This window comes from Artemia franciscana, chromosome 13 (assembly GCF_032884065.1).
Source record: "Artemia franciscana chromosome 13, ASM3288406v1, whole genome shotgun sequence".
In the NCBI taxonomy this organism is placed as follows: Eukaryota; Metazoa; Arthropoda; class Branchiopoda; order Anostraca; family Artemiidae; genus Artemia; species Artemia franciscana.
In genome coordinates, this window is record NC_088875.1 from 36,211,829 (window position 1) to 36,239,518 (window position 27,690).

The 27,690-nt window shown below is 33.6% G+C and overlaps 1 protein-coding gene across 6 annotated transcripts in view; it reads right to left on the reverse strand.

The window, feature by feature from the left end:
• Positions 1-535: 535 nt before the first annotated feature.
• The window catches only part of LOC136034876 (synaptic vesicle glycoprotein 2C-like), an 84,065-nt gene continuing 56,910 nt past the window's right edge, over positions 536-27,690 (reverse strand). For all 6 annotated transcript variants that reach the window (XM_065716356.1, XM_065716357.1, XM_065716358.1 and 3 more), the window contains 5 exons: positions 25,689-25,867; positions 21,425-21,672; positions 17,999-18,158; positions 12,035-12,162; positions 536-666 (listed from right to left, as the gene is read on the reverse strand). In XM_065716356.1, coding sequence (XP_065572428.1) covers positions 611-666; positions 12,035-12,162; positions 17,999-18,158; positions 21,425-21,672; positions 25,689-25,867 — 771 coding nt within the window. In that variant the 3' untranslated portion in view covers positions 536-610. The remainder of the gene's footprint in view (positions 667-12,034; positions 12,163-17,998; positions 18,159-21,424; positions 21,673-25,688; positions 25,868-27,690) is intronic.

Consider the following 27,690-nt stretch of genomic DNA (forward strand, 5'->3'; position numbering starts at 1 on the left):
TTGGGCAAAAAAAAAAAACTTTAAGCAACGTCATTTAAATGTCAGGCTTCATGGGCCTTTTTGAAACTTTAATGAATATAGGTATAATATATAGTACTAGTATATATAGTACTAGAATATATAGTACTAGTTTTATTCTTCTAAAAAGTGGTTCCACTACTTTATGCTAAAGTCACAACAAGTAAAAAAAAACACAGTAAAACAGTGTAAAAACACATGGTAAAAAAACAAAAAAAACAGTTCTTCCAAAAAAATTAAATAGCAACGTCAAAACTGAAGACAAGCAGAAATAAGCTTATATAAGATTTCAAATCTGAAATATTGGCAGTATCTAAAAATAGGTCTCTGACTAGATTGCTCAAATAAGACGGGGATTGTCACACCTTACAAGATACAAAGTACACAATCTTCATTAATCTAAAATATCTAGTTCCAAACACACTAAAACACTGCTGTTCTAGTGCACTAGTGAAGAGTGTTCTAGTGTTCTAGTGAAGAGTGGTTAACAGCCAAGGTACTATTTAAAGATAATAGATTGAATCAAAACTTGTCATTTTTATACATAAGGTTATGTAACAAAATAAATACAAATTAAAGAAGCTCAGCAAGATCACAATAATGGCTCACGCGTGGTATTGGGAAGAAGAAGACCGAGCAAACCACCACCTAAAAAGATAAACGTATAATTAAAACAGAAAGCTTTTCTGGGGCCTAAATCATCAGAAATATCCATGAAATCAGAATTATACATCAGAATTATCAATTATTGTCAATCAGAATTATACGTAAAAGACATGATGGTCAAGATTTATTTGTCTAACATAAAAACAACTAAATTTCCAAAATGATAAACTTTCTAAAGCATGTAAAAGTAATTACAGGTAAAACGTTCAGAATCACACTTCTCATGGGCAAAAATCCAAAGCAAGCATAGGTGACTCTTACCTCTGGACAAAATATCACTGACAGCAAATATACTACGCAAGCTATTCTTTTCGGAGGGAGGGGGGATTACAAAAAAAACACCAAAAAATCAAAATGTGTTTTACCATTTTTATTACTTTTTTACGAGTCAAAAAAACCTTCTTTTTTTTTTGGGGGGGGGGGGTTCAAACTCCTAAACCCTCGCCTGGATACAGCCATGATAGTACTTCCATTCTACCCTCTTAAATATACCTCTTCCTATTATATATGGCACACAGTGCAAACTATATACATTAATTGGATAAATATAGTTATAAGAATATTAGTTGACATTTAGAAGTTGTTTTAGTAGATTTCAGGCATTCTCCCCACCCCTCTATTAAAGAATTGGGACATGACCTCAAATATAATCAATTTGGTTGAAATTACGCTAGATAAATTAAAAATGCCGACAGTAATGGTAACATCAAATAGAAAAAGTTTTTCAAAGTAATAATAATGATAAAACATCAATGCTAATATATTTAATTTATATGATTCGATTTATATTTCACTTAAGCAACACTTTATAGGGTATAATTAACGACTAAAGCGCCCCAGCCTGTAATAACAGCCATATATATTAGGAAGCGACTATTCACTCCGAGTATTAGTCGATTAATCTTGTTGCTGATGTTCTAACATACGAGCACTAATATAATATTGTATATCACAAACTATACACAATATTTGCGTATAATATAAAAAATTTCCCAGTTTAATCAGGATATTATGAAACAGTTAAGTTCAATTTCTATATTAAAAAGATTCCCCCTCTAAATAAGAAAGCACAATAAGATACATCATAAAACCACCACCCATGATTAGTTATAGGATCTACCAGACAATTAAAGCATTTGTACTTTGTTTTCAGCTAAAATCCTGCAACGATTATCCCTGGGGATCCCCAGAAAAATTACGTGCAGAAAACAAAAGTACCAAGTTTTAGTCTATTTTCTCTACTAAGGCTTAATAACAATTTTGTTTACTTTTAAAATGCTAGTTTTGATTTTGGACGGCAAAAATACCTTAAAACAGCTTGCTGCAGAAAGTTTTATATTACAAGACTCCAGACAATGCCGTTTATACGGATTATACTTACGTTTTTCTCAATTTACAACACCTTGGCTTTTAACTACAAGTGCAGACAAAATTGATAAAACAAATGTCATTGCGAAGAAAAGATTAAAGCAAATTATTGAATGTGAATTTTAGAGATTTTAAAGTTTTTCAATTCAATCGCCATAGAATTCAAAAAGGACGGACTAGAGTTGTGGCGTGGATGGAGATAAAATACTGTTAATTTGGAAAGGCTTAAAGAATATATTTTGCAAGAAGAGGAAAGTGGACAATGTGGAGCTATCAGGGGCTCCAGTGAAAATCCCCTATTGCTACCAAAATATGCAAAGATTAACAATAGTGCCTGTAGTTAACCAGTGTGGGCAAATGTTTATACCAATCCTATCTCCTAATATCATCCTATGTACTAATGGTACCCACGCAAAATAGCCCACTACTTGATCAGGAGTATCCACCCCTACCAAGAAGCAGAGAAACATATAGTGAACAGGAAATAGACATGTTTGATTGTGTTAACCCCTAGATTGCAGAAGGTGTGAACACTGAAATAGACAACAAATCAGCTACAAAAAGAAGAGCTACAGATATGGACTGTCAACAAACTCAAACGAAAAAGTATAATTTAGTGAATAATGGTAGACTTTCATCCCAAGTTCCGAAAGATGGAAGGAAAGGGATAAATATAGAGCCAAACCAGAGATCGAGGTTGTCAACAAAATTAAATATCAATCAAGAACATGAAATCCCAGAAGAACTTTTCAAAATTGGAATGGTTATTGAAGTAAAGGATGAAGAAGAATCAAGAAGATTCCCAGAAGATTTCAGACTCTCAAAGTGCATGAAAGAACTATTAAAGGAAAACAAGCTTGAGTTCAAAGTTTTAGCTGAAAGAAGAAAAATGGTTATTTTTATGAAAAATGAGATGGCAGCTGAGAAAATTTTGAAGCAAAGTCAAGCGTGCGGTTTGACAATAGAGGCCACGAGAAGAGGTGAGATAGTAAGAGGGATAATAAAGGGAGTGCCCCCTGAAGTTTCAGAGGATGATACTTTAGATAGTTTAGATACCCAATTGCAATAATTGAGGCCAAGAGGCAAAAAAGATTTAATAGAGAGACTAGAAAAATGGAAGACAGTTCAGTAAGATAGCTAACATTTGAAAATAATTTTCTTCCTTTTGTGGTCTGGATCGGGGGGGGGAGGGGGAGACGGATTGTACATGAATATAAGCGACAATTGCTACAATGTCATAAGTGCCAAAGATACAGATATGTAAAAAAAAAAATATTGCTCAGCAAAAGAAGAAATTTGCCTACGATATGCTGGAAAGCATACATGTGGACTGTGTTAAATGAAGAACAACAATCTAAAAATAAAACATCACTAAACAAATGAATCAATTGTTATAGTAACCACCCATCAACTTCAATCCAATATAGTGTCATACAAAGAAATGCCGAGATTCTAAAAGTTGGCGAAAGACATTAAATGAGTTCTAGAAGAGCTGAAATAGTTTATAGGCCATAAGCTGAACTGACTAACAAACAGGCATATAAAGAACAAGCAAAAATCAACGTGTCTCTTATTGCTAAAGAAATTAGTCAGATGCAGCAAAGAATAGTGAGTAATATTATAAACAAGATTGTGATTGGTCTAGTGTTCACACAAGAAATTTTGAGCTTAGAGAACTTGCCTATCAGAGAAAAAGTAGATAAACTCTGTAATTTTATTGAAAGTTTGGGAATCATGCAAATGAATAGCAGCCTTATTTTGAATCAGTGTATGAATAGATGACTGTTAAACCATACATAAAAATTATGCCTTGGAACGCAAGATTATGGGCTAAAGTGAATAATGATCTAGTACTAGATAATTGCATTAAGAATAATATTGACGTGTTTTGCATTCAAGAGACTTATTTGAAACCATATATAAATGCATCACAAGTAAATTAATTATATCCCAATTTATTTGTCAATACAGGAGGATTAACAAAGGGAGGTTGTTGCATGCAAACTACATCTTAAAAATAAAGTAAAGCTGAATACATTCAATATCTATATGCCAGATGGTAACTAACTTTTAAGTGATCGTGGTTTAGAAAATTATAGAAACAGTGCCTGGAGGGGAGAATTTATTGATTATAGGAGATTCAAATGAGTACAATGGTCTTTGGTGTGGATGTGGAAATGACAACAGAAATGGGAGAACAATCTTTGAATTTTTAATGAAAAACTCTTATATCTGCCTGCTTACTCCAAAGGATTTACCAACTAGAATCAATAGCAGAACAGGAAGATCAGTGACCATAGACTTGGCCATAGGATCAGTTTCATTGGCACCCAAAGTATCAATAACAAGGGACAAGGAATCCACCCTACATAGCGATCATTTTCCCATTTTGGTAGAGATTTGAAAAAATTGAAAAATGTCAATGAAAAAATTGATGCATTTTAAAATTCACTGTTAGAAATAGCGCGAGAAATGGCTCCAAAAAGTGAAAGAGTTCCTGTTCACCGTAAACTGAGTGTTTGGTGGAACAATGAATGAATAGTTGCAAAGAAACAGTTATTAGAGCCAAGAAGAAGGTATAGGCAGTTCCCAAACTTTGAAAATTTTCTAATGTGTCAAAGAAGATATGCAGCCTTTAGGTACCAAACAGTGGAAGCAAAGAAACTTTCGTATCGAGAAGTTCTGGAGAAGTTTGGTTTTGGACAACCTGCAAGTAGACTGTATAAAACAGTGAAAAAACTGATTACAGGGAAGAAAGAAGATGGTAACCCACCCTTGACTGTTAATGGAGAGGAGTTAGTGGAAGAACAAGAGAAAGCAAATAAAACAGCAAATTTTGTAGAGTCAGTGATTGGAAGACCAGACGATTTTAATGATGACGAACAATTTACGTTTGCTAATGTATTCTAAAAAAAAGAATGATGTAGATTATAATAAACATTTTACAGTAGAGGAGTTAAAGAAAGTGGTTCAGAAGCTACCATTAACAGCCATTAGTAGCACCATTAACAGCACCAGTTTAGACATGATTTACCCACAGTATATCAAACATTTAAGTGACAAGTGGATAGAAACATTGTTAGAAATTATTAACAAAGCCTGGGAAGACGGAAAACTTCCAAATATATAGAGGGATGGGGTAGTGACTATGATTCCTAAACAAGGCAAAGATAATTCAAAAATTGAAAACTTAAGGATGATTACTCTACTACCTGTGTTAGGAAAAGTCTATAAACGAATGGCTAAGGAGAGGCTTACATGGAAAGTGGAAACAACAAACACTTTGAAAGATGTTTAGTATTTACAAACATTTGTAACACTTCTATAGTAGATCTGTTCTTTCTAAACCCACATTGTAAATTTTCACTAGGATTTAATTGTCCGCAGGATATTTCTGTGGAGAATAAGATTTCTCCATGGAGTATCCTGGGGTTATTTAAAAACAACCAAAAATCAAATAAAAAAACAAACAAGCTTTTTTAAATGAAAGTAAGGAACAACATTAAAACTAAAAACGAACAGAAATTACTACGTATATGAAGGGGGTTGCCCCATCCTCGACACCTCACTCTTTACGCTAAAGTTTAAATTCTGTCCCAATAATTTAAGAACGACTCTTAATACACAAGGGTTATTTAATTAGAACAATAAGTAACTTTTTTTAAAGTACTGAAAAACTGTAGCGTGAAGAGCAAGGTGTTGATATACGTAATAATTTCAGTTCTTCTAAGGATCAACATCTAAGGATGTCGATCCTCACTTTAAGTTGAAAAGAAAAAAACTTTTTTTTATTTAATGAAGCTTAGAGACAAACATTTTTCTAAAGGAAATATAAGAAGTATGTTAATTAAAGTAAAGTACATAAAAATCGAAAAAGTAAGTTATTAAAATAAATACCCAAAGCAATAGCCTTCTTACAAAAAATAATATATAAACTGCCATTATTCAGTTCTGTTGAGCAATTCCAAAGCGTTGGATGGATATTTTTTAACAATATTGACAGTTTTGAACTTGGTTATCAAACACAGAAAATACTTAATGCCTTTAAACTCAGTGTTTATAAAAACTAACGCATTATCAAAATACTTTGTTCAAAGTAAAACATTAAAGCGAAAATTAAGAAAATCAAACCAAAAATTATAATTCAATATTTTCTATTTAATTTTGAATAACAAAAACTAATATATTTGACACCTTTATACTTCATAAATGTAAAAAATTAAATCTTTGAAAAAGACAAACCAGATAAATACAATCACTCCCGGAGAAAAAAAAAATTATAATACAACACAAAAAACATAGTCGTTCAGGGGAAAATACAGATATTACCAGTATTCCGTTCAGGGGGAATATTTCTGATTATAGTCGGTTCATATATCAGATCATGGATACTCTTGCAATACAATCGCAAGTTGATGGCATATTTTTACCGAAATTTCCTCTTATTAGGTTATTTCCCTTGTGTTTTCTATAACTATACGAACTTTCTTGTGAACTAATAACTGCACTAATTACTAAAAAAACAAATACGTATTTAAGATGAAACAGTTCGTGGTAACGAGCTGTAGTAAGGAGCGACCCGGCTCAATAGTAACCAAAACTTTAAAAAAATGGAATTTTTATACTAAATAGCTACATAAAAAGAATCGCATTTTAATGCTGATTTTAAATATATAAGTTTCATCAAGTTTAGTCTTACCAATCAAAGGTTAGGAGCCTGAGAAAATTTGCCTTATTTTAGAAAATAGGGGAAACAACCCTTAAAAGTCATAGAATCTTAACGAAAATCGCACAATCAAATTCAGCGTATCAGAAAACCTTATTGTAGAAGTTTAAAGCTCCTATCTACAATAATGCGGAATTTCGTATTTTTTGCCCGAAGGCAGATCACGGAGAAGTTCATTACGTAAGCTACTTTGTAAGTTACGTATATCTTTTACTAATAAAAACATTCGTAAAAAATTAGAAGTTCTAGTTGCCTTTTTAAGTAACCAAAAAATCGGAGGGCAACTAGGCCTCCTACCCCGCTCATTTTTTTCTCAAAATCATAATACCAGGTTAGCTGTGGCTAAATTGAGTCAATCAGGTTTTTCTTTAAATTTTCTGATTGGTTGGAAAATTCTTATTGACCCAAAAAGGCGCTAGCTAAATCTTAGTGTTAGTAAAAATTTCATTGTGAATGGGCCTTTCCAAATCCTGGCGAATATTTATGGTCATGAACTGAAGTTCGAAGTCAATGCATTGTGCAATATTCGATGATACTAACTTTGGGACTACTTTCTTAAAAAAGGTAAATGTTTTTAGATGTTTATGTGTATACATAGGTCCATCTCTGTCATTTAAAGTGCACATTAGCAAACTTAGAGCAATAATGTCTCGGGATCTCAGTAGTTTGCATAGATTAAAGTTTTATTTCCAGAAAAAATTACAATTATATTACATTTTATATAGATGAATAATAATTAATAATGTATAATAAATGATTAATAATTAAAAATATTAAAATAATAGTTATAAATAACAATAATTAATTACGTTGATTAAAAAATAACTGTAACAATAAATAATAAAATTAATAATTATTAATAGTCAATTTTCAAGTACTTTATATTTCAAATAAATCAATTGTTATTTTGAGCATTGCCCAAAGGCTTCGATGTTTACTTTGCCTTCAAATCTAAAAGAGATACAAATTGTCAGGACTATGGTTTCTGGAAATGCAAGATAAAGATCATTTTTCAAACGAAATGGTTCATACGTCGGCAACCCGCGGGTCGCACGCGGCCTGCGAAGGGTCTTGGTGCAGCCTACCAGATCCTCGCCGCAACACATCTGTCGGACCATATTACACACTCTACCGATACCAAACAGAGTGAAAGGAGGAATCATTTAGCATTCTGCCATCTAGCATTCTTAAAAAAAATCTGTAAACACCATCTAGCATAGTTAGTTTGATGTTCAACCATCCAGACCAATTATTTTGGTATGCTACAATTTTTTCTGAGAAAACCTACCTCAAAGTTTGGGAAATACCCACCAAAAACATTTTGCCTTTAGATTTTCTTTGTTTCTCTTTTTTAGTTCAGTAAAATTTAGTGTTTTTGGTACCAAATGAAATCCAAATTATCTGGTCATGTTATGTGGCCGGCCATGTTGTGGCAAAATATTCAAAAGAAAAATAACGCTTGATTTTGAAGATGGGTGTCATCTGGTATAGCGGTAGTGGGACAGGAAATAAGGTTTCGATTATAGACATATAACAGTGTGTACCAGATGACACCCATCTACAAAATCCACGGATTTTTTCTTCTAAAGTTAATTTTCATCAAAAGGGTTCAAGCACATCCAGGTTGCCAAGGAAGCATAGATACAATGCCTCAGGAACAGAATTATGATTATGAAAAGGATGTTAGTGCAATATCCCAGGAAAAAAAGAGGGTACGCTGGAACTTCCAGAGAATAAAAATTGGGGATGTTGAACAAGATCAAAAGACACTATGTCCATCCAAGTTTGTCATTAGGGCATATTGCAACATCTTAGGAACAGATGAAGGTAGTAAATTTAAATTTCAGGACCTGTTGAGGGGGATTTATAACTAAATATGGATGTTAAATTGGCCTATCTGCAATATATCCAGGATGGCTAAGGGCATTAAGGTGAAACTATTTGGGGATATTGCATTGTATATTGAATAAAATCAAGATGCACTCTATACATGCAGGTTGTCAAAAGGGCATATGAACAATACTTGAGGAAAAGCTGAAAGCAATAAATTGAACCTTTGAGGGCTACTTATGCAATTAGTACTGCTACAATTGTGACTTATTCAAGCCGTGACTACTTTTAATTGTTTAATTTATGACTACTTACAACTGCAAATACTTGTGATTGTGACTGATTGCGACTAAAATTCCAACTACTTGTAACTACGATTGCCAGTCCCCGTGACCTGGACTGCATTAACTACTTTGGATCAACTGCATCAATTACTAAGAGCTGGAGCAATGCCAAAGAGGCAGGGATAAATTGGCTAGTAGGCTCCGTAAAAACAAATAGATATAAATAGACCTATATTTTCTTTCTTATTTTTGCCCACCCAAGACGCCTTCGCAAAAATGAAAGACCGTTGATGAAAGACGGATTTTTAATTAAGCATGGACAGATTTATATTTATATTTTTAAATTTATATTTTTTTTTTATTTTAAGTTAAAAAAAATCTTTGTGTTTAATCTTTTAAAAGAGTATTTCCATAGTAAAGGAATAAAGCGAAGTGACATTACGATACTGAGCAGAAAACTAAATTTGACTGTCTTGGACGTGAATCTCAAAAAAACAACAGGTCGCTCATTTACCGACAGCGGAATTGTCAAAGAGTGTGTCTTAGCTATTCCAGAGGAAGTATGTCCGGAACAGGAAAATATTTTGAAAACGTTAATCTCTCTACTAGAACTTACACCCGCCACACCGAAGACTTGGGTACTAACTTTTGTGAACAATTTAAGGACAAAGTACAGTCTTTTACGTACTTCCTCTTGCGATGGGTGAAAGTACGGACGTGTGGGATGCGGCACAATTCCTAATAATTGTACGAGGTATTGATGAAGATTTTCATCTATATGAGGAGTTGCCAGCTTGAGTTGGGATAAATTAATCAGCATCATCACGGACCGTGAAAAAAAAAACATGAGCGGTCATAATAAAGATGTCGTTGGAAGAGTCATCAGCAAACTTCTAGAGTCTGAACCTAATGTTCAATATACATTTCACTGTATTCTCCATCAAGAAGCATTATGTTGCAATGTTTTATCGTGTAGAGAAATAATGGATACTGTTATATCTGCTATTAATTTTGGTGACGTGATGCATTACAGTGAAGTAAGATGGCTAGGCCAAGGATCGGGACTTCAACGATCTTTTGTTTAAAGAAAGAAATTTGTAACTTCATGGAGATGAAAGGAAAGGCAATATCCAAACTTTACAGCAACGTGTGAGTTATAGATCTTGGGTTTTCAACTGATTTGATTAAAGAACTGAATCTACTCAATACAAGTTTAAAAGCAAAAAATAAATTTACAAGCCAGATGTATTCTGATGTTAAGGCATCTGGAATGAAACTAACATTATTTATCAAGCATATCAATGAAAGAAAGCATGATCAAGAGCATGATGAAAGAATGAAACGGCCACTTTCCAAATTGCAAGAAACCAGTATAAGAAGCTGGTATAAACTTTGTTTGGTAAAATACTAGAATGAACAGGGTATTACATTCAACTTTAAACTGAATTTGAGAACCGGTTGCATGATTTCAGGAAGATGTCACGTAAGATGGATATTTCCAAAAACCCCTTCGCAGTGGATGCCAGTAATGTACCAAATGATTTGCAAATCAACGCAATAAATTTGCAAAGTGATACCACACTTAAAATAGCTTTTAATGAAAAAACTAACTTGTTGGGTTTCTATGGAGGTTTGCCCTCTGAAAGCGGCCAGGATTTAAAACTGTTTGCTCACAAATAATTACTATGTTTGGTAGTACATATATTTGGGACCAAACTTTTTTAATTCTGAATTATCGAAAAAAAAACCCTGTTCTCGGTTATCGGATTTACATTTAGACGCACTACTACGCGTCTTTACTACAAGAATGCAAGCTAATGTAAAAAAAAAAATTGCACGTCAAATGCAACAACAAAAATTTCATTGATTGCATTAACTACAATAAATATCGTACAAATACAGCTTAAACGTTTTATTTTTAAACCTAAAATGTTTGTATATAAATATTTTATGTATAACATTTATGTATAATTTATATTTTATGGATAATATTTGATTGTAATGTATGTATAAATATTTTACATATACTCTAATCATTATGTTATACCTACAATACTACATTACAATGTAATGACATTAGAGTTAAGTGCGGCCCACGTAATATCCCCATGTAAAATTTCGGCCATTTTACAACAAAAGGTTACCAATCCATGAATGATTGATTGAAAACCAGCATTTTCATTCATCAGGGGCATAGCACCAGCATTTTTATTGGGGGGGGGGTAGTTTTAAAAGTTTTAACAAAAGAAGTGTTATTTAATAAAAATATTAGTTAATCTAATGATACAAGAATGCAATTATTCGAAGAAAATTGTTTTTCCTAACCTGTAAGCTTGATTTTTTATAATAGTTTTCTTCTTGTTCTTTTGATAGTTCAACAAACAAGAACACTGCAAAATACATAATTGATCAGTAAAGCAGAACTTACACGTGTTTTTTATATGATTAACCTGGAATAGCATTCTGATTTCCGTTTTTTATTGTTATTGTTAAGAAACACACTATTAGAATTAGAAGTTCTTTTTAGTAATGAAGAAATGACTAGCCTTTAGAGTGTTTAAGGGAGGGGGGATACTCCTCTTTAATTGTAATCTGGGTTTATCTAGAATTTGACTTATTTATTTTGGTTTCTGTTCATTTTAGATTTTATATATTATTTATAGTGGTTTCTACTCGTTTTAGGTTTGAATTAGTTTATGTCTTAATTTCTAACCGCAATATGGTTTATTGTCACTCTTTACTTTTCTTTGGAAACTTTTTTTTAGGAAAAGATAAAAAAATATATATTAAGCAACTTTAAATAAGTACTACAGACAATCGATGACAAATTAAGCTGACTTTCTAGATGTGACTAAGGCAACTCAACTTGTATATTTTGTTTTTGCCTGAATTTGGTGGTAATAATTCAGGTAAATAATTGTTTATAATTTCGCGTCTTTAAGCTTACCTTTCTGTTTTTTTCCTTTTTGTTCCACTTTTTTTAAATTTATTGCTGATTCTGCTTTTGTTTCTTTTTCTTTCTCATTACTGCTGAAGATACCTTATTCGACACAGCCTTTACATCAAAACTATATTTACGTTGCCTTGTTACTTTAAAAAGACAAACAAAGAGAAAAATGAATTAGAAAAAAGTTTTTCTTACCAATCAACAGTACAGCGACCAAAATAATAGGTACTGCACAGGCCACGTCAACGAGAAATCCAAAGAGTAGATTACCAAGAATGGCTCCAAGTCTGGCAGCTGCTAATGTTACTGCCATGGCAGTTCCTCTGAAAATAAAATCCAAAATATTTTACAAGTATTTAAAAAAACCTATTTATTTTTACAAAAACCTCATTGAACCTGACAGAAATAATTAGTTTTTAACAACTTATTATTCACTTAATTCCAGAGCATATTTTCGCGCATATATTGGACAATTTCAACACATACAGATTTGCGTGTTCCTGCAAAATTATCGGTAAAAAACTCGCATTCCGAAAAATCATTGCGATTTTCAACAAAACCTGCTATGTGGGAACTAAGAGTAAGTGAGCAAGGCCGACTAGGTTAGCTTTTTTAACTTGTAACAGAATAAATTTGAAGATAACCTTCTCATGAAGGTAGTTTATGTTCCTACTAAAGAGCAGTACGTTTAAATCACCCCAAAACCAAATCACGATTAAGGAAGGCCAATGATTGTGATCATTGGCCTTTGATTGTTATCAAATGATCATGATTGTGATCAGTTTTTTTTTAAGTTGACAGCATGGTTGATCCAGGCTACTCATAATTCTTAATACAGAAATTTAGAAAGTTGAGGTGGGTTAAGCACATAGTTTAAATCTAAACTTACTTTTCAACTACAAACACAACTTATTTGCAAAAAAGAGACGCTGTTTTTTTATGTTAGGATTGATCATCTTTCTTCGTTTGATATTTCAACTTCATGACAGCTTACTAGAAATATTCGAGATATTTCAACGGAGCGACAAAAAAAAAAAAAAAAAAAAAAAAAAAAAAAAAAAAAAAAAAAAAAAAAAAAAAAAAAAAAAAACGATTAAAAACAATCACTAGATTCTTTTCTAGGCTGATCAGAAAATGGCAGATCTCGCTAAGCTGATTAGATAACGGATTCTTTTTGATTCTAAAAAGAGACTATGATATTTTAATAGCAAAAACTAAACTTGGAATTCCACTTTTAACATTGATCTTTTTTTTACACAAAATTATTTTTTCGTTTTTGTTATCTGCATTTAAAGGATCCGATAATCTGATATAAATGCTTCGGCATCTTTTGCCTCTTTGAATTTTTGCAACCGTTTTACAGAATAAATCAAGAGAACTCGGGGTTTTTTTTTTTTTTTTTTTTTTTTTTGTTTTTTTTTTTTTTTATCGGCCATCAATGAAGAAAAAATTATTTTACTTAAAGGGATTCAAACCAAAGTAATAACGAAAGCGACTAAGCAAGTACTTTACAAGCCTTTATAAAAAATGCACTGTTTTATGAAGAGCAAAGGAGCATCGGACAACCTAAAGTTGAAGTAAGTCTCTTTCCAGGCCTATAAATAAGATAAACCTTTTCCCAGTCATCTATGAAAATAAAATTATTTGGTATGAAATGATTCAGATCAAAGGAACATTGAAAAACTTTGCACGAGTATTTTTCCAGCCACGCAGGGAAATAAGCTTAATTTATCTTAAACAATAAAAGTGAGAAATCAAATAGTTCGTGGTAAAGAACTGTAAGTAAGGATCGACTCAGCCCGACAGTAACCAAAACTCTAAAAAAAAGAGGAACTTCAATAGCAATTAACACTATGTATAATAAAGCATATAGTATTTGATAATAATCAAAAGAATTACCTTTTTTATACTGATTCCAAATATATAAAATTCATTAAGATTTATTGTTGCTCATGAAAAGCTAGCGGCCTGATAAAACTTGTCTTATTTTCAAAAAAGGCGGCAACTCACTTAAAAAGTCAAGCGATCTTAAAGAAAACCACACGATAAGGCTCAGCATATCAGAGAGAGGCTTTAAGCTCTTATCTACAAAATGTAGATTTTTTCTACTTTTAGCCAGAAGATTTTTAGCCAGATATTTTTAGCGGAGGCGTGCTTATTTGTTGTTTTTCCCTGGGGAAATCGTATCGCGTCAATGTTCATAGAAGATCAGAAGAGGGTTCATTTCAACGAAAATTAAAAGTTCTCGTACCAAGTGACCACAAAGATTGGAGCAACTAACACCTCTCCCATGTCCCTTTTCTGCAAGGACATCCGATCATGACTTTCATGTTTCTGAAGGTACAATTTACTAAAATTGTTGGTAAACCATGTCATAATGATGCATTAGTGTCTACAATCGCTGCTTAGCCACATGAAGGTGAGCTCTCTCGCCCTCCCAAGGGAAATGTAGACACAATATTTGTCTAAGGCTAAATTACATATCGCGAACCAATAATAGGTACACCAAGTAGGAAAAGTGAGAAGCCTCACATCGAGAAAGATAACTACAGTCTAATAACGAAATGTTATTTTCAAGTGTCCAAATTGTGTCAGACTTTTAACCTGAAGTCAATTCAACGTATACATTAAAAGTTAAGTTCTCAGCGCCTCAAAACCATTTAAATGGTATATCTCATGAAAGAGCTTGAAATTTTAATATAATCTTATCGAACTTGGTTGGTATTATAAAGATATCCGTCACTTTTCATAATCAAACTACTATAGATAAACGCAGCTGACAGTAAAAAAGGCACATTAGTCAGTAAAAGTCCATATCCCCTGTCACCGGAGGCGACCGGTCTAGCAACTGATTCTCAGTGAAAACTCCATCGTTTGTTTTTCAATCCAGTTTTCCCTATTCTTTAATAACAGAATAGGTAAACTAATTTGAACAAGTTTCTAATCTCTTAACCAAGAAGGTGACCATGCTCTCAAAAATAATTCTTACTTACACGTTCCTTCTCAGTTCTTCTACAAGGAACCGTATCTTTTGTAACCTCAAATGCATCATAGGTAAATAATAGGGCATCAACTAGCAAAAGATACCAGCCTTTCACCGTATAACAGTCAATTGTTACTTACATGTCCCTACTTTGTCATGAAACTTGAACCGGATGTTTGTGTTGGTCTGTTGTGTGTGTGCTTCGCAACACCGAAGCTTTTGTCAACCCTCAAAATTTTCAAAATGGGTGTATTGCATGAACGATTTTTTTATGACAATATCATATTTTGATCATGATATTGTCTCTAATATCATATTTTGATCAGCTCATCGAACTTTTAATCACTGTAAAAAAAAAAATATCTAAATGTCCTAGTTTAAAAGTTGGTTTTCTCGCCACAGACCAACTTTCTAATATCACTACTTAGAAAGGATCAAAGGGTAAGCCCCAATTTCTTTGGTGATAGGGCCAGATAGCCTTTAGCTTAAGATTACACACCTTAAAATTTTTCGTCGAACTATGATCTGAAACTAGTACATATCTACTTGCCTACTAAAATGGAGCTTTCCAATCAAAAGCAAAAACATGGTTTGACGGAACGAGAGCTTTGCAGAACAATTTGAGATAGTCCACTCCGACATAGACAATAAAACTTCACATCAGCTCATACATTATATGCTCTAGCTAAACTACTAGCGAAATTTTTCTCTCCAGCCAAAAATTTATATTATGTCATATTCATGAATCTAATCTAAGGACCACGCTTTCCGTATAATTGCAGATGTCAGACACTTACCATTTTCTGGCAATAAGCTGAAATCAGCTGACAAGGGTGGGAGGGGGTTACAAACCAAAATACTATTCTTGCAGCAGTGCAAAGTCGATAAGTTACGTTAGGCTAAGTATAACTTTTCAAATTCAAACAAGCCACTTCACACTAGGATAACGTAAAAAATTAAAAGCTATTATAATCATCGTAGAATTGTCACAATCGTTATAAGCAAACTATTCAAAAAAAAAAAAAATTAAAATGTGAAATGGTGATTCATGCTCTAATCCAGCATGAAAGGCTTTCTACAAAAAAGAATTATGTATTACTAAAACTTATAAATCGCTCATCTAGATTTTTTGTTTTGTTGCTACTACGTTGACTTTCATATAAAAGTAAAATAAACTAGCGTAACGTAAAATTTGATGCAGAGCAATGTCAATGTAACAATAAGCAACGTAATGTCGTATTCATCAATCTGGCCTAAGGCCTACTTTTTCCGTAAAAACGCAGAGGTTAGACCCTTACTCAGAGTTGCCACCTGCAACACGAAAGTGCTATTTTAGTACCATTGAATTATGTATAGCACTGTAGCACATGCTAAAGGCGCCACCTGTAGCACGAAAAGGCTGTTGCAGCCCTATTTTAACGCTATTACAGTTGATTTTTTTTACTGTAGCACAGAAAATTGCTGTGTAGCATGTAAATTATGGCAACTAAAACACTTTATGGACGTGACCGTTGTCGAAACCCTGCCCTAACCACTTTCTAGCAAAAAGCTGGGATTTTCTAATTCTGAAGTCTTTGAAATCTCCGTAGTCAATTTTGGGAATTTAGTAAAAGTAGCACGTGCTCAGGGTTGCCACTTGTAGCACAAAAGTGCTACTGTAGCACTTTAGGAACTGACCATGGTGGTAACCATGCCCTTACCACTTTCTAGCAAAGAGCTGGAATTGGCGGAGTAGAAGAAATCAAGGTGTTACTCCCACAGCACAATATACCTTGTCCCGCAGCCTGTAATGTGTTTTTGTGGATAATAATAAATTATTATTAATAATGTAGACCTAAACATGTACGTAGACAAATAGTAATTGATCGAACATAAATTTCAAATGAGAATAGACGATACTTTAATGTTGGACCACAATAGCTGAATATGACTACTTTTGTCTATTTTGATTAAAACACCATTCTGATAGTACAGATTAGCTTAGTTTTGATAAAATTTACTTTAATAAATATTTTTCTCAATCTGAAGTCTTTGAAACCTCCGTAGTTGATTTTGGGAATCTAATAAAATCGGCTACTGTCGAAGAACAAAAATTATAGATGGATGTTCTGTTATAAAGGACTTTCTTTGGGTAAATTTTGATATTCAATTCTATGTTATTTATGAAATTAATTCATCTCTACACACATTGACAAAAAATCGTTCATCAGTCCTATCCTTGTTGAATGGAATACAAACATATCCTAAATTTAAATTTGCTACACTTTCAAATAGGGAAGGCTTCTTTTCAAGTTAGAGGACGGAAATCCTTTAAACTGGGAAGTGTCTAATAAGACCAATACTCAATGGCTTTGTACGGTTCGCTTTGGTATAGCACCTGATTTATTTATTTATTGGCTCAGTTATTTGCATGAGGATAATCCAAGAACAGGCGACACGGCAGCTTGACTCTCATCCAAGAGTGTCAATAGAAATCTTTTCCAAAAACAAAGCCAAAGAATTGAGATCCTGAGGTAGGAGACTCGAGTTCTGATGCCGCTGATTATTTGGTTAGGAATGAAGGTCAATGCTGTGACCCAGTAAGCTCAGTTGACCCAGCTCTAAATGGGTACCTGGAGAAATCTGGAGGAAAAACATGGAAAGCGTCGGATTATTTGCCCCAAACCATGCATTGCACTCCCGACTGAAGGCACTGAATCAGGGCATCGGTACCTGGGCAACGCAGACCATGGCCAGCGTGCGAAAAAGTTTTTTTTTCTCAAGAGAAGAAAATACTAACCTTTGGACATTTTTTTAATGCCCAAAAGTTATCTTTTACTTAAATGCGTCAGTATAAGGCATTTTAGAAACAAAAACAGACGCTCTTCAAGGAACGTCACAAAAAACGTACAGGTCCTATAGCTCCAATATAAACATAAACAAAAGTTATTCTTTTTAGTTGACTATATAATCTAGGGGATGGTTCTAGAATGCATAATCAAACACAGATATACGTAATCATAATCAAACAGCATACGGTAGAAACCTCAGCCAATTTTTCCCGAATTGTTATGTATGAGGTACATGTGAGGGTCGTAATACGAACACATTTATGTTTAAAAAATACTGTTCGTTATGCTATTATTTTATAAGCAATAATTGCTAGTCTTGACATACCTTAAATAGGTTAAACATACCTTAAAGAGGTTGGAAATAGTTCTGCACCGAGACAATCTAAAGCGTTGAATCCCATTGTAGATATAGCTCCAAATAGACAAGATATGATTAGGTAAACAACTTCACTATTGACTAGGTATATTCCAAAGGCGCAAAGACCAGAGCCCACCATACTTATTACTGAAAGAAATAAGCGCAATATAGTAAATGTGAAAGAAGAAAAAAACATATCTAGATTTACGATCACATTAAGTACTAACTACAAATCTAAGTAACCATCCAAAAATTGAGATAATTATTACCATTCTTTTTTTTTATTTCTGTCTCTGAATTTTTATCTGAACTTTCAACGTTCATAAATTGAACTCCATGCAATAAGGGTGTGAGAGGGGACTTGAAGCAAATCGGAACAATCCATGCTGAGATGTACACACGCATATTCACAATACCCGAATTATGGATGCTTTTCATACATGCGATTGTAATAATATAATAAATACCAGGGATTTATTTCTTTTTGTCGGAAATTTTTTCTTTATTTTTTATTTCTATTTTAATTTTATTTGTATTTTTTTAATTTCTTTTTGTCGGTTTTTCACTGAACCGGCCTGCTAGTTACTGGATTTCAACACTCAGGACAGTAATGTTTAGGCATAATTAACTTGGGAAGACTAGGTGCCGTGCACTAGGCTGATAGGGAGGAGAGCTACCTCGAACCCGACCACCCCGTCTTCACCCGGGGTTAAAATCACAGATATTCTGTACCTGCTGTGCGGAGGTTCAATATCTAAAAAATTCATCATGTCCATATTTATAAGCCAAAATTGTAGATTAGATATACAAATGTCATACAACCCCACTGCGCGCAAATAAAATAGAATTTAAACAGCACCTCTCCGTACGCAAGAAGCAAACATCCAATAAGCAGAGACAGATTCAAAGCTTTGACGCTTCTACCCCAAGCATTTTTACCAATCTATTTTCGAAGAAACCCCCAAAAACTTGGGGGCTGAAGCATTGAACGGAATGCAACTAGTGAGCCGAAAGTGATGAAAAAGAGAAGTGATACCGAGCTCTCAGCTGCCATTCTTGGGAGATATCTGACAGTTTACATGTAACCACGGAATTCCTGTGTTATTTATAAAAAATCGCTTTTCTGCTAATAGGCAGTGCGGCGGCGGATTGCACCTGGCACTTGACGATAAATTACATTAGTCCAGTTTTGTTAAGCAAACAATCACTCAGTGATAATTTATTGCGCCCCCTGGCATTGTGAACTCCCCTAGGCAGCAGCCTAGTGGACCTATTGGTAAATCTGAGCCTGCCAATAAGTCTAAAGATGTTAATACAAATAATCTAATAATGGAAGTCATCCGCCAATAAGTGCCGGCAATACATCTTCTGATCTCGAGTATTTTAAATTAATTTCTAAACGAGGCGTGGAGTAGTAACTAGCAATAAGGCACATTGACTCCCCGACTCCATTTATAAAGCGTAATTTCAACAAAACATGACTCTTAGTATTTCAAATATTCATTCCAATGATTAATACTTAAACTTACTTATCTTTACGATACACTTTTTAAGTTATATTAACAGTGATGAAAATACAAACTTAAAACGAACATTTTTGCTGCTACATGGGGTAACAGAAATACCAGTACTCCCTGATGCTGGAGAGATTAGAACAACAGGGCTCTACAGGAACAGGAGTACTACAAATAGACAGAATTAACATAATTAGGAATAACGAGCAGAAAAAATAATTATTTTATTCCTTATTTTTGTACTATATAGTACAAGCAAGAACGTTCGCGAGAGCTGCCTTTTTTTTTTTTTTTTTTTTTTTTTTTTTTATCAATTTTGGATTTACGCTAATTCTAACCAGCACATAAATTTTTTATATAGCATTGAGGAGATTTCACTGGGGAGAGGTTTCAGCTCCTCCTTCTCCTCCATACCAATGATAAAGTAATCAAACGAATAAAAAGGGCTTATAAATAACAAATTAGATATTGAAATGACATCTTACAGCTGTAGAAACATTTCAAAGAAATAGTTTACAAAAGTCAATAGTAATTTGTCAATACATTGACCTTTTGGACTATCTTTCAAATAGGTAGAAATGCGATCTAGCCCTATTTAAAAAACACCCAAATCCTAATTAGAACATGAGTTTTCTTTAGTATATGGAAATCTCTCAGGGAGAACGCTTCAGCCCCCCTCCTCCCGAATACTAATAATTAAATAATTAAATAAATTAAAGATCATCGATATAACATCTAAGTCATTAACATTATACCTTATAAGCTATCAGGACATTTCAAAGACACATCTTACAAAAGTCAATTTTAATTTATTAATACGAGGGTATTTTTAGCCAGCTTTCAACGTAGAAATTTAAATGCTGAATTTGATTTTGACAATTTTTTGGCAAAACTAAACGTTTCTAATTATAAACTGCGGAAATTTCTATCGCACAGGTAAAAACTCAGGAAATCTAACTTGGAATGCTTAGGGTTTAACTAAACATTAAAATTTTCTTCCTGATTGTCTGAGCTTTACAAATTTAAAATTGTTACTCCTAAAGCACCGGTTTGGTTTTGAAAAAGAACAGCTTGTCGTTCGCAAATGTACGCACCCGTAAGGCTCAAATAAAGCGTTACGGTGGTCTAACTCTTAAACAAACTTAAGTGCTATGCACACGAAAAGTAAGCTGCTATGACCGACAATTTAGTTGCCATTGTATTAACATAATTTAATGACGTTATCCAATTTTTATAGCCCTGGTCTCCGAGGCCGACTCACAAATTTAAAGCCCAGGCCACAAAGGTCTATTGCCTTAAAAATAGCCCCATTAGCCAATAGTCTATTGGTAGCCCTTGAGATAGGAGTTACCTATTTGTTTTGCCTTCATAGAATCACATTTCTTGGTAGTGTTAAGGTACTCACCAATTTTTTTCCCATCCCGAGAAACCCACTCGGTCACTTTCAACTAGCTTGGGAAGGTAAATCTAACGGATTAACCTCCCCCCCCCACACATGAGTAAGGCAACTATTACTCACTTCGATTCATCTAATCTTAGCAACGTATTCCACAAATAGCCCTGCCTGGTTGTCAAACACTGGGCAGGACAATCAGTTTCTGAATTGTGACTGAAAGTAGCAGTTGTAGGCTCCTATTTATACCTACTATTCTCAGGGGTCCCACAAGTAGGTTGTCACTACTATCCCTTACAGCCGGGATAAGATTATCATAATAACTGCATCTTTTATATATGTTGACCTTCATTATTTGCTTGGCAAAGCAGCTAGCATTACCAAAGTCAGCCATTAAATTGCCACAACAACCAAATATTGTTCCTTTGTTAATTATAATAAAGCCTATGCCTAATTAAAAGCATAATTAAGATTAATTTAGCTATAAGAAAGGTACTTATACTTACCAAGAAAGAATTTCCTTCCAAGCTTATCCATCATAAGCATAGTCCACAGATTGGCCGGCAGTGGTGCAGCAGCTGTGATAAAAGCATTAATGAAAACTTCATCGTTCGGAGGTGTTTGATTTATACAATGCGATGGGGTTGAGTCAGTTGTGTTACTCAAAGAAGTGACTTCACAAATTGACACTGAATAATTGACGCTACTTAAGCGTGTGAACAGTTCGGGAAACCATAGCCACAGTCCATAATATCTGTAAAAAAAGCAATAAAATTTTGAATCTCTTTTGAAGTAGTCATGAATTCAAACAACTTACAAGCCTATACAATGTACGAAATAATAGAAAATCGTACATAGACATTTGATTAAGATAGACGACATTGTTTTCTTCAGAACTTCTTTGCACGTTGATTAAGCGCCAAACTAAAATACAAGCAGGATAATGTAAGATTGGTTGATCGTAGCAGAGATCGGTTGAAAGCAAGATAGTAGCGGATGGACCAGCAAAAAAAAGAGACAGCCAACAGCCAACATATAGACTACAGTATCTTCACTCTATTTAGAAAAAAGTAAAAAACAGACAAATATATTTCTTAGGGAGGAGCATTGTTAGACAAGAGAAGAGAATCAAATTTCTTTTGGAAGGTCACATTCTAGGACCAGAAATAAGATCTTAGCAGCAAAAAAAAAATGGGTCTAAGAAAATCTAACACCCATATTCTCAAAATTAGAGTGTTACAACTGTATTTTTAGTACAAATTTTTACTAAGTCTACTATACTAACTGGAGCCTAGCATTACCATTAGATCCGATTGCCAACGGAAGAAGATGCTTCTTAACAATCTCGATCATAAAAAAAACTTTATGAAACACTTGACTAATATTAAAAAGGAAAAAACAGGACTACTTCTAGTTCATTGGAAGTAAAAACTAGGAAAAATTCCCTTAAATATTAATAATCAAAATTTATATAATGTTACAGAGAAACCCTTGTGCTTTCTTCGTTTATTCTTTTGCGATTAGCTTAAAAACAGCAAGAGATAAAAATTCGAAGGTATTATTTCAATATGGTGATCCTGATGTGAAGAAGAAAAAAACTTCTCAAGTTGGCAAAATTATTGGTGTCTTCACCCCTCCCTCCTAAAAAAAACCACCCTGTTTTATATTATACAACAAGAAACAAAACAAAACTGCCTAGGTCTAAAAGTGATCTTCTCCATTATCATGTAATGCTGCACCTCTAATACAATGTCTATCTCTGGTACTATTTGAGAACCAAAATCCAGATTATGCAACCCTTCCAAATTACAATAAACAAAATTATAGTAAACTGAATCCCAAATTCTAAATTTTTACTATTTTTATTCATTTTTTTACGGAATTTTCTGACATTTCACATGCATGTAAAGCCCACAAACAGATTAAAACAAGTCCAGGTACGATCAATATTCATATATGGAGGAAGGAGAGGGATGCTTTGTAGAATCTTAATCTTCAGGACACTCAAATGCAGAGATTGTCAGATTTCAAGTAAAGTATATGACAAGGAAGAGCGAGTGTACCTCTGTGGCAAATTGGAGAGAGGGAGCAGTGATTAGAGTTTTGTGATCAAAACAAATATCAGAATGGTCAATGAACTTCAAGAAAACTTGGAGTAAAGTAAGAGCTAATTTCTGCGTAGTACCTTTTCGGAGTACTAATGTAATCTGACAGCTTTAGGTGGAAGGATACAGAGGATCTATATTTTGAAGACAGAGATTACTCCACTACTATATAATTGGTAAGTAGCTGCAGCACCCAGCCAATCCCACACGACCACACAATAAATAATTTTAGCCAGTATTAACCCGGTGTTTTCTTCTAATTAGTTGTTTGGTTTTCTGTCACAGCAAGAGAACAAACTTTTTTTATTTGTATGCCTAAAGGTATGCGAGTATTTTTCATTATACACAATGCACATAATTAGTGTATTCTGCTAAAAGTGGCAAATCCTCTATGTAGTTTGGTAAGCTTATCTTGTTTAATCTTAAGACTGGGATATCAAATTTAAACTTTCAGGAAATTGTTCTTGAGAGGGAAGGGGTCAGGTGCTTGAACCTTTTTTCTTCTTTTCTCGTAAAAGAGTATAGACCATGGTTGTTTTTTTATGTCTGCGTTTTGCAGTGGCGTCGTTTGGGGGGGGGGGTAATGTAAAAAATGTAAAAAAAACGCGAAAAACAGGGGTACATTGTGCTTCCTCATTAATATTCATGCAAATATTCCACCTTTAAAGTCTTTATCATCAAGGAAATAAGTAATCTGCTTCTTATATAAGCTCAGCGTAACGTCGATCAGGGAGAATTTTGCTCTTCTTGGGGTTGGGAGGTCTAGTGCTTGAAATACATTATAGTGAGAAACAAGTTCGAATGTTTTCAATATCTGAAGTAGACTATGGTATTTTAATTTTGTGTTTTAAGCTAGATCAAACAATTATTTGATACTTGGCCTAGGCTATTCCAAAGAGCAGTGCCGAAGGAATTCAGACCTACAGAGATCTAAGAACCTAAAATCCCGAATATTGAATGGTATTACGCTTTTTTTGCTATTGAAACTAGTTCCAGTGGCGCCAATCACGGGGAAGGTGTATTTGCCTCTTGGATATCTCCCAATCCCCTGATTTCGAAAATTATTTTTATTTGGTGTTTTCGTGGAAAAGAAGAAGAAAAAAAGTGTACCCCTCCTTAAATTTTTTCAAGTCTAGAATTGAGGCGGTTGAGAAGGACATATGTTAAAAAACAATTCTTAGATCTACTTCATAATGTGTAGAATAATTGTAGTTGACACATGTTGACTGTAGCTGTTGTATAGTATCCCGGATTATATGTAATAAAAGTTGGAGTTATCCTGTATCACCGGTTTTGCTTTATGTGGCCCGCTTATTTCAATGCTATTTATCAATATAAAGCAGTGAGCCCACTTCCAAATCCATTAAATAAAAAGTTAGAAATAACATTTCAATGAATCACGCATAGTAAAAGTTTAGCACAACAAATATAATCTTACAGAGTTAAAATCTGTTCAAAACTGCGTACAACTGAATAGCAAAATACACAGGGCTGTTAGAATATTGCTTTGTTCAACTATGAGATTGAGTGTCCTGTGCTGGGATGCGATGTTGGGGAAATGGAGGGGGATACATTGTGCAACATTAGTGGTGAAGCCTGCTGAAAAAAGCCAAATGTACATGAAATTCCCCTTTGCCCACAGAAAGCTTTTTTAAACGATACTAATGTCGCTTGCAGCAACTCATAGCTGATAATCTTAGTAAATACTTGATCAACAGTACTTAATTTTATGTTTATTTAATGTGTGTTTATTGTTTATTATGTATTGTGTAATATTTTGAATTTAACTAGTAGCATCTTCGGTAACTTTTCTTCAGTAGCGCTCGAATAAAATTCTTGCCCCCCCCCCCAATAAAAATGCTACTGTTATGCCCCTGGTGTTTTGACAGACTCTTTCGCTAGTTTATAGTACTTTTGTACTACATCCTCAAAAAAGTTGGAGATTCAATATGTTTTTTCGCTAGTTTATAGTACTTTTGTACTACATCCTCAAAAAAGTTGGAGATTCCATATGTTTAAGTTTTATGTGATTTAAAACTACGACACATTTTTAGTAATGGTAGTTCTTATGTTCTTAACCTCACTACCTTTAGAAAGGAACTGACCGAATTCTTACCCTGAAATGATCCTGAAAGCGTTCGCTCAGGATCATTTCCAAAGAAGGCAAAATTCCATACTCCTTCCTCCTTAAAGCTGCGCGCATTACCACCTTAAAAGAAAGGAGGGAAAAAATTTGCCTGCTTTTCGCTAAATCAGTCATTTCCAATCCCCGCACTGAGGACTTACTCCCTGATTTTCACAATCCCATTAGACTCCGACTCCCCCGGTCAGCCTCCTTAGCAATCCCAACTTACTCTCCGATTCATGCTGTTACAGAAAGGTTTCGCAAAAGTTTTATACCATTTATTCTGAAAAACCTTAATAATAATTCGTGATCATGTAATTGCCAAATTCCCCTTTTTACTGCAATGTTTTTGTAATTTAATTGTTAAGTTTATCTTTGATGATTTTACTTTTTTAATTCCTTTTAATTTTAAGTGTTTGACTTAATGTACTATTTTGATTTTTTTCTTAGCTTTTAGTGACATATAAAGCGAATTCGGCTCTTTAGAGCTTGTGATAGTTCTTTTGCAAATAAATCTTATCTTATCTTATCTTATCTTACCCAAACTGAATACAGAAGTTAATTATTAGCATCAAAAGTGTGGGTCGCAAGACTCTTCCACGGAAAATGGCAGCTGTCTTCTTGGATACGGTGAGGACTGTTATCTTAATCCGATGGAAGAGTGACATTTCTTTGTAAATCAACTTGTTACTGTCAAACTCAGCAACAAATTTTGTATACTAGAAGGAAATACCATAAATTTGAGATAAATTAAAGATATAATAAAGATACCAAACATGGCGGCTTACATAATTGCTAATTTTCAACACAAAGTTCGTTAAAAATAGTTTATATAAAAGGTTTATCTCTTTCAAGGGCTTTCTTCTTTCTGACGATTCTTTAGCCCACTGACCAAGGTTTGTGTCTTTTCGTATTTAAAAATAATATTCAAAAAGCATAGCTTGCTACTAGCTTACAGAATTATTTTTATCATTAGTCACAAGGGTGCATTTTTGTTTTTTTAAACTTTTTTATTCACAGAAAATTTCGGATGCACCTGAATCCGATCCAACTGACCAGAAATTCGAAAATTCTCAGTCCCTTGATGCTTATTAAATAGGCTTTGATTGGCCTGAAAACCATTATCCAGAACTAGAATTAAATGCCAGGCATGATAACGACTTCAAAAGACACTACATATCTTTTTGTCAGGTTCTCTGCAGTTATATAATTGCGTGCCTTTTTATTCAGTTCCCTACAACTAATCACTATTTTTAGATTCTCAGTGAAGAAGAATCAGAAGATGAGAAAGCAGAACGAGAAAAAGAGGCTAAAAAACGGGTAAATTTAATAAAACCGGAAATTCAGGATGCATCTGGACCCGATCCATCCGAATCGCATCTGATCCAAACGCAATTAGAAGTGGAGCATAATTTTTCGGTAATACAAGCAGAAATAAGTTAATTTGATGGATAAATTGAGAGTTGAACTTTAAAACAAACCCAAAAGTATGTTCTTCCAATAATTTAGAACTTTGTTATTCTTAAAAAGGAAACAAATTTTCACTTTTTCGTAAAATGGGATACACAGCTATCGAAGATTTTTCAGAATTCGGAAAAACATTTTGTTTGTATGCCAGGACATAAGCGTTGGACCAATTTGAAGCAAAATCCGAAATAGATTTCTGATAATAGCTGAAAGCAAAAGACAAAAATCAACACAGCTGGAATTGGTTCACAGTTACTCTGAAAAAAAAAAATCATAGTATGATTTTAAAAATAGTAACCGAAACTAAATAATAAAGTAACCGAAACAAAAAAAATAGTAACCGAAACTCTAAATAACTGAATGTTGATACCAACAGATACATCAAAAGAATAGGATTTTTATGTTTATTTCAAATATATGAGTTTCATCAATTTTAGTCTTACCCATAAAAAGTTACGAGCCTGAGAATATTCACCTTATTTTCAAAAAAAGAGGAAACACCCCCTTAAAGTCATAGAATCTTAATGAAAATCACACCATCAGATTTAGCGTATCAGAGAACCCTACTGTAGAGGTCCCAAGCTCCTATCTGCGAAAATTTTATTGTTTCTTATTGTTTTAAAAAGTAGAGTTGTAAGAAAGAGTCAAACCTTAACTTAAAGAGCGAGGCGCTGAGGAGGGGACAGCCCCTTTCATATACGGAGTAATTTCTGTTCGATTTAAGTTTTAATGTTGCTCCTTACTTTCAGTTTAAAAACAAACTTTTTTTAATTTAATAAATAAAGAAATGACATGTGTCGCTCTATAGAGGGGGGGGGCATATGTCAGTACCTTTTGCATTCTATAGCAGTATCTTTTTTTGACAGCACGGAGTTGGCTCTTTTATTTTCAATTTATTAACGTTTTTTAACGTTCATGTACATTTTTTTTACTTTGCTTTTTGTTATCTGATGTTAGTCATTATTTTCTATTGCAATTTTTGTTTCAAGCTTTTTTCTCGCAATGAAGACGGTAACATGGGTGACTGTTGACATTAGCATACATATATATATATATATATATATATATATATATA